Here is an 8,077-nt window from a genome sequence, read left to right as displayed (position 1 = left end):
CGGCTGCTACTCTGAAACCTGTCACTGATGTATATGTTGAGGGAAACACTGTGGACATTTCTGTGAGGGAGAGGAGGACTGTGCACATCAGCACGTGTCTCTGTGGCAGTAGTGGGCCTCTACACATTGATGTGTGTGTACTGGTGGGTTGTACACACCGCAGCATGTGATGTGCGTATGTGTAGGGGGACTCACCAGCGTGTGTTGTATGTGTAGATGGTAGGAGGCTTGTATACACTGATGTGTGTGTGTAGGGGCGAAGGGGCTTGTACACACACCAATGTGTGTGGTGTGGGTGTAGATGGCAGAGGGCTCATACACATTGGTGTGTGTGTAGGGTGACAGGATTTGTACACACTAGTGTGTGTGTAGGGGGATTGTACACACTGATGTATGTGGCAAAGGGGCGTATACTGGTATGTACAATACTCTCCCCCAACGTACACTGGCATACATAAGGCACACACACACTGGCATACACAAAAAGAAGAACAGGAGTACTTGTGGCACCTGTTCTTCTTTTTGCGGATACAGACTAACACGGCTGTTACTCTGAAAACTGGCATACACAACACTCTACACCAGCTAGGGTGACCAGATGTCCGGATTTTATAGGAACAGTCCCTATATTTGGGGCTTTGTCTTATATAGGAGCCTATTACCCCCTCCATCCCCTGTTCCGATTTTTCACACTTGCTGTCTGGTCACCCTAACCCTGGTGTGCACTACGTGTCCTCTTCACACACACACATCTGCCTGCACACAATGCTCTCCTCAATGCGCCCACATGCTGCCATATGCAAAGCCCCACAACCGCACACACATACTAGCATGCACAACATCCCACCCTCAAAAAAAAAAACCGCGCAGACATACACATGCACAGAGCCCCCCCACAACCGCACACACTGGCCTGCTCAAGCTCTCATCTCACTTTCTGCTCATACACACACTGTGAGATGCAGGAGTCCCAACACAGCGGGGGGGAGGGGGCGGAGAGAAGCTCATACAAACTGTTGTGTGTTGGGGGGCTTATACGTGATGATATATGTTGTGTTTTTGGGGGTAGCTCGTACAAAGTGCGGTGGGGGGGGCACGTTCACAGCGGCGCGTGTTGTGGAGGGGGAAGCTTATACGCAGCAGTGTGTTGGGGGGGATCGTACAAGTCCCGTGTGTTGGAGGCCGGTGCACACCGTGGGTGCGCGCACTAGGGAATCGCGCCGCAGGGGGCGGAAGGGGGTAAATGGGGACAGTATCTCGCCTCCAGTGCGGGCGGGGCGGGGCGGGGCGAGGCGAGGCGGCTGAAGGCCGGCCCCTCACCTCAGTCACCTCCCCCTCCCCGCCCGCAGCGCCCCCTAGTGCTGGCGGCGGCGCCGGGCGCCTCCTTTGTGATTGGCGGGGCGGCCCCGCCCCCCTGCGCGGTGTCGGGCGCAGACGAGGCAGAGGCGCCATTTTGCGCTGCCGCCGCTGCCTGCAGGACGGGTCCGGAGGCTCTGCGGGGAGGGAGGCTGGAAGGAGGCCGCTGCCCGTGACTCGCGTCCCCGTTCGCTGAGCGCAGCAACCAGCACCCCGCCGCCATGAGCGACGTGGAGGAGAATAACTTCGAGGGGAGGGTGAGTGGCGAGCCCACCCGGGCCGTGCTGGGGGAGGCCGGCCCAGTCCTCCAGGGAGTGGGGGAGGGGAGAGGCGCTCTTTTCCGGCGGGCCGGGAGGCACGTTAGCTTCTCCCTAAGATGGCGCCCCTCGGCGGCGCTGAGCCATCGATGCCTCCCGCCGCTACCCCCCTGGGCTCTGCGCTGGGCCGCTGTCCGCGCCCCGCTGCCCTTCCTCGCCCTGCCCCTTCCCCTTGCTCCCCACCATTTAGCCACGGGGCGCCTACTCTGCTGGCCCCAGCACTCGCATTTCTTGATGCGGGCGATGCGCCGGGCTACCTGCCCACCTAGAGCCGTGCGGGGCCCGATTTGAACAGTTTTGACGGGCCCCCGGCAGGGATGACTGAAAAAAAAAAAAAAACCAACACGTAAAAAAACACGTGGGGCTTGTTCTCACCGGGCGGCACTCGTAGTCTTTGGCGGTTTGTCCTTCACTCGCTCCGGGTCTTTGGTGGCACTGAAGGACCTGCTGCCGAAGACCCAGGGCGAGTGAAGGACCCGCCGCTGAAGTGCCGCCGAAGACCTGGAGCGCTGCCGGGTGAGTAAAAATTTAAAAGGAGCCTCTAGCCAGGGAAGGGATTCTCGGCCACTTGCCCCCACCCCGGCGGCCCTGCCACTGGGCACGGGGCCCTCTTAGGCACGGGGCCCAATTCGGGGGAATTGGTGGAATTGGCCTAAAGCCGGCCCTGTGCCCACCTCCCATTGAGCCCGCCGGGGGTCCCTTGTCACCCGCAGCCCCGGGGAGTGCGCTCTGGGTTTTGCCGGAGCCCTTCTCTCTTCTCCCCTTTTCGGGCTCCGAGTCCAGCTCGCCCGCCTCGAGCCCCCAGGTCTACGGGCTCCCACTTCTGGAACTCCTCTACCCGGAGCCTGGGCGTCGGAGGCGGCGCTGTGCCAGCCCTTGGGGCGGGGGGGATCACGACGTGTCAGCGCTGGTTTGGTTGCGCTTTCTTTGTCGGGCAGTTAATGGCTGCGCCTGTGTGAGAGACGGGCCATGTCACTGCCTGAGGAGCACAGGGACCAGCCTCCTCTTCCCTTCCGATGGCCCGTGATCGGGATTTCCTCTGAGCCAGATTCCTGGTGCCACCTGGGGTCTCGGCTGCTGCCCCGTGTAGTTCACTGATGATCCGATTGTACCCCACCACTCCCCCTGTGCCACCTACCGGGGTGTGGTGGCCCCGGGCCTTGTTAGGCTGTGCGCCTCACTCACCTTCTAATGATTGCTGCAGTCTTTCTGTACACGTGTGAATGGTCTCTGTACACTTTTTAGTGATTGACAAAGGCAGGAATTAGAAACTGCTTGGTACTATTTGAAACATGGGACAGATGTTCAGGTCCATGTGGTCACTGCCCTCATCCTATCCCTGTTTACCTCATTTTTATTGTAGGAAATCTTTAGTGTCCTCTCAAGAGTTGCTCTTGAAGAGAACTTGAGGAGCTTTTTTGTGACCACCTCTGATGAACCTGTGGCAGCAGCTTTTGCAGCAACCTGATGCTGCCTAGGGAAATGACCAATGAAATTCTGACAGTGCAGTGTTGTATTCCAACAAGTATCTCTACTGAAATAGTGCTACTTTTGTAAAACTAAATAAAAATAGTCCCTAGGCTAGAAGCACCATACACTGCTGTAGTATTGGCTGCCGCTTCCTCAGGTGAGATAAAAACAGTTCTAATGTGGATTATTCTGGCAAAAGTGGCTTTGTTAGCTGTGTATTTCTGATTTAATTAAAGTAAAGAGTAAATAGAAAATGAACTTGTCTATTTAGATAGTTTGAAAAGCTTGGGTAACAAACATGCTTGCTTGTCAGTAATTCTTTACAGTTTATTATGTTCTTTGAGCACTAGTTTACCATGCATTTTTACTATGCATTTCGGTATCTTGTTTTTTTGTCAAAGATATTTTGTCATCAGTTTATCTAGTTTAAGAGAACAGTTGTTGTTAGGAAGGTGATGAAACTGATGAGCTTCAGAGTTACTGTATGTTTTCCACTGCCTGATGTTGAAATAGGGGGGTCTACTCTAAGCATTTCTGAAGCTAGGTTTCTGTGACTGCTGTTGCAGTTGGTCCCCTCTCTGTTCAGAGGGGAAAGTTTACTTGTCAGTGTGTGCCATTAGTCTTACTTCAGTTCTTTTGGGAGTACACTTATCTTTATTTCCAGTGATGATGAAATTTCTTAACCAGCATAGCAAATGGCAATGTATTTTCCATTTTATGGTCTTCCATGCAGCTGAACGCAATAGTAGAGAAAATTAGTGATATGTTTACTTTTGTTCATATATATCAGAACAGAAAACAATCACAAACACTAATTCCCGTTACTCTAGGAGTATTCTAAATTTATTTTTCATTTTTTCCTTTTGCTTTGTGTAAAACATTATTTTAAAGAGGCAATAAATCTGTGCCTTGCGTTTTCGCTTGTGAACGATTTTGAAGATCCATCTGTTGACCACTTCTCCCAAATCCAAAACTCCAACAAAAGTCAATTACACTAAAGTTAATTAAAAATAAAATTGAAGTACTGTATGGTGCTGCTTAGTTAAGTACGTGTTCTTCGCTACTTCAGCCCAACCAACCATAGATTCATAGATTATAGGACTGGAAGGGACCTCGAGAGGTCATCGAGTCCAGTCCCCTGCCCGCATGGCAGGACCAAATACTGCCTAGACCATCCCTAATAGACATTTATCTAACCTACTTTTAAATATCTCCAGAGACGGAGATTCCACAACCTCCCTAGGCAATTTGTTCCAGTGTTTAACCACCCTGACAGTTAGGAACTTTTTCCTGATGTCCAAGCTAGACCTCCCTTGCTGCAGTTTAAACCCATTGTTTCTGGTTCTATCCTTAGAGGCTAAGGTGAACAAGTTTTCTCCCTCCTCCTTATGACACCCTTTTAGATACCTGAAAACTGCTATCATGTCCCCTCTCAGTCTTCTCTTTTCCAAACTAAACAAACCCAGTTCTTTCAGCCTTCCTTCATAGGTCATGTTCTCAAGACCTTTAATCATTCTTGTTGCTCTTCTTTGGACCCTTTCCAATTTCTCCACATCTTTTTTAAAATGCGGTGCCCAGAACTGGACACAATACTCCAGCTGAGGCCTAACCAGAGCAGAGTAGAGCGGAAGAATGACTTCTCGTGTCTTGCTCACAACACACCTGTTAATGCATCCCAGAATCATGTTTGCTTTTTTTGCAACAGCATCACACTGTTGACTCATATTTAGCTTGTGGTCCACTATAACCCCTAGATCCCTTTCTGCCGTACTCCTTCCTAGACAGTCTTTTCCCATTCTGTATGTGTGAAATTGATTTTTCCTTCCTAAGTGGAGCACTTTGCATTTGTCTTTGTTAAACTTCATCCTGTTTAACTCAGACCATTTCTCCAATTTGTCCAGATCATTTTGATACCATACCTTAATCATCATGTGTCCTTGGTACATGCATTTCTGAATGTTTTATTATGTTTTAAAATAATATTAATTGAACTGAATTACCACTGTTGTGGATGTCATAAAAGCCTAGCTATGCTAAAGTAGCTTTAAAAGTGTTGCAGACTGCCTTAAGAATTGCACAATGTGTGATAAACCATACAATTTAAAATGACTTTCAATTTTAAAAAAATCACACTTCTCTCTGAACTTATTTTATGTACTATTGCTACAAGCACTTAAGTTTACTGTACTTGAAAATATTAGAAAAATAATTCTCTAGCTTTCAGTTTTTACTTTGCATTTGTATGTATATATAGTCAGTTTTACTACTTTCCCTGTATAATAAATAAGACTTATAGGGGTGTCTTACCCATCCACATTGTAGGCTAGAACACACACACTAAAGATAAATGTGATTTGCAAAGCCACAAAATTGTGAAGTCTTGGTGTAGGAATATAGGCCTACATGAGACCTAAGTAAACTATGATTTTACATAGGTTAAAATCAAAACAAAGTGGTAAGTCTGAAGCATGCAGCCAATAAAAATGAGAGGGATTGTTTGTGTTAAAACTTAAAATGGTCCTGGAAATATCACTGTTACCTTATTGAGGGTTTGAGCTAAGCAATGGAAATAAAGGAAATGTGGTTAATTGAGCACCAGGTGCAGTAAATAATAAGTTAGAAATGCTTAGTCAAGCCTTGCAGCTAGGGAAAAATATGGCAAAGTGAGATAAGGAAGTATGGTGCAGCCCTAAACTGCTTCAGCTGATTTTAGCTAAGGTCCAGTAACCAGCAGTGATATCACTTAACTTTTTATGCAGGTTCGTTGTCAGAGTTTTCTTTAGTCTTCTAGAGACATGGCATGATAGGGGAAGGTGTCTCCCGACCCTGAACTTATTGTAAGCATGTTGGCCAATGCTTATAACTGTATTATTGTTAGGATATAGGTTATAAGGACATATTCTTATATTGCTCTTTTGGATGTAACTTGCACCAAGTGGCCTTTGAACCAATAAAGGAATGCTTGTATGGAAACTGAGTCATGGCAAACCTTAATACAATTAGGGAAATTTCCATAACTTGGCTATTATAGCAGTTGAAGCTATTTAAAATTATTTTGTTGAAGTTGAGTAGATTCCCAGTTGATTTCTCTCTTAAAGGTGATCTAAGAGGAAAAAAGGGCACGTGCATTTTTTATATATGATGTGTATCAGTGGTTCTCAAACTATTGTACTGGTGACCCCTTTCACATAGCAAGCCTCTGAGTGCGATTCCCCCTTATAAATTAAAAACACTTGTTTATATATTTAACACCGTTATAAATGCTGGAGGCAAAGCGGGGAGGCTGACACCTCACGACCCCCGTGTAATAACCTCATGACCCCCTGAGGGGTCCTGACCCCCAGTTTGAGAACCCCTGACGTATATGGAGGACTAGGAAAGTGTTTTAAAAGAAAAAAAAATCCTTATTCTTTGGGAAGAGGATTTTTATTCATAGTGACTAAATCTATTTAACACTTGATATTTTGGATAAATATATAAAGGAAGGTTTTATTAATGATTAAGTAGCCTCACCTTTTCAGTTAAGGTGCTAATTGATGTGGCAAACACTAGGACCTTCCCAAGTGAATATGGTGGTTGCTAATTGCAATACTAAGGAAGTCTTCCTTTTCCAGCTTCCAGGGGATCGTCAAGAGTGGACTTTTTGTCATATCCCTGGATTTAAGTCTGGTTTATAGTTCCATTTTCTGCTCAGACCCTAGGCCAGGGGTTCTCAAACTTCATTGCACTGTGACCCCCCTTCTGACAACAAAAACCACTACACGACCCCAGGAGGGGAGACCAACGCCTGAGCCCCCTGGGCGAGGGGTCCAAAGCCGAGGCCCTAGGACTTCAGCCCCAGGCGGGGGGCCTATAGCCTGAGTCCCGCCGCCCAGGGCTGAAGCCTTTGGGTTTGGGTCCCGGGCAGTGAGACTTTAGTTTCGGCCACAGGCCCCAGCAAGTTTAATGCCAGTCCTGGCAACCCCGTTAAAACTGGGTCCCAACCCACAGTTTGAGAACCACTGGCCTAGGCTCATGTACTCACGAAAGAACTTTTTTCATTCTGGTAGCTCCAGTTTGGCCTTTGTTACGTTTTGGGAACCAAAACTGTAAGTAAGATTTTGTCCTCCCTCAGGTCAGGGGAGTATTGTTTCTTGTTTCAGGGACAATACTTCACTAGAATCCCAGTTATCTATGTCTAAAAGAATGGTTTTATATATTATGTATGAGACGACATGGATTGAGTAAATTGTAGTATTGCATTTTTAACATACTCTGCATATAGGATGTTTTCGGAGTGAAATAAAGAACATGAGTTTATTCACCTCTTATGCAAAATTTGTGCAAATTCTTAGTAAATTACAGAGAATTTAAGGTTTGAGTCTTTGTTCCCTTCATGTTCAACTGGTTGTCATTAGCAACGTATTCTGCATCCAGTCAGTGATGTAGTTTCATAGTGAGGTTTTTCAAAGCAGTGTACAAACTACACTCTAAACCAGTGGTTTTTAACCTTTCCAGACTACTGTATCTGTTTCAGGAATCTGATTTGTCTTGCAGACCCCAAGTTTCACCTCACTTAAAAACTACTTGCTTACAAAATCAGACGTAAAAATACAAAAGTGTCAAACTACACTAATACTGAAAAATTGCTTACTTTCTCATTTTTAAAATATAATTATAAAATAAATTGATTAGAATATAAATATTATACTTACTGTACTTTCAGTGTGATACTTGAGACTATTTTTCACTTGTGAGCCTTATCTGAAGACTGAATCCTGCCGCCTGGGGCTGAAGCATGTAACTTGGCTTTGCAGGGCCCCCTGTGGCATGGGGCCCTGGGCAGTTGCTCTGCTTGCCACCCCCTAATGTTGGCCCTACACTTGTGACACCCCCACCCTCCCACCCATCTCTAGATGACTCTTCCCCCTTACCCTCCCCAGCCCCTCTCGCCC

General features: G+C 47.0%; 1 protein-coding gene across 7 annotated transcripts in view; it reads left to right on the top strand.

Annotated features, from left to right (window-relative positions):
- Positions 1–1,432: 1,432 nt before the first annotated feature.
- The window catches only part of TRA2A (transformer 2 alpha homolog), a 51,121-nt gene continuing 44,476 nt past the window's right edge, over positions 1,433–8,077 (top strand). For 2 of the 7 annotated variants that reach the window (XM_034760626.1, XM_034760629.1), the window contains exon 1: positions 1,434–1,613. In XM_034760626.1, the coding sequence (XP_034616517.1) occupies positions 1,578–1,613 (36 nt within the window). In that variant the 5' untranslated portion in view covers positions 1,434–1,577. Of the gene's footprint in view, positions 1,614–8,077 lie in introns of all 7 variants that reach the window. The other 5 variants (XM_034760635.1, XM_034760630.1, XM_034760627.1 and 2 more) reach the window with 4 other exon arrangements.

Source organism: Trachemys scripta, chromosome 2, assembly GCF_013100865.1.
Source record: "Trachemys scripta elegans isolate TJP31775 chromosome 2, CAS_Tse_1.0, whole genome shotgun sequence".
Lineage (NCBI taxonomy): Eukaryota > Metazoa > Chordata > Testudines > Emydidae > Trachemys > Trachemys scripta.
Note: the sequence above shows the minus strand (reverse complement) of the source record. Positions and strands in the feature narration are given on the sequence as shown.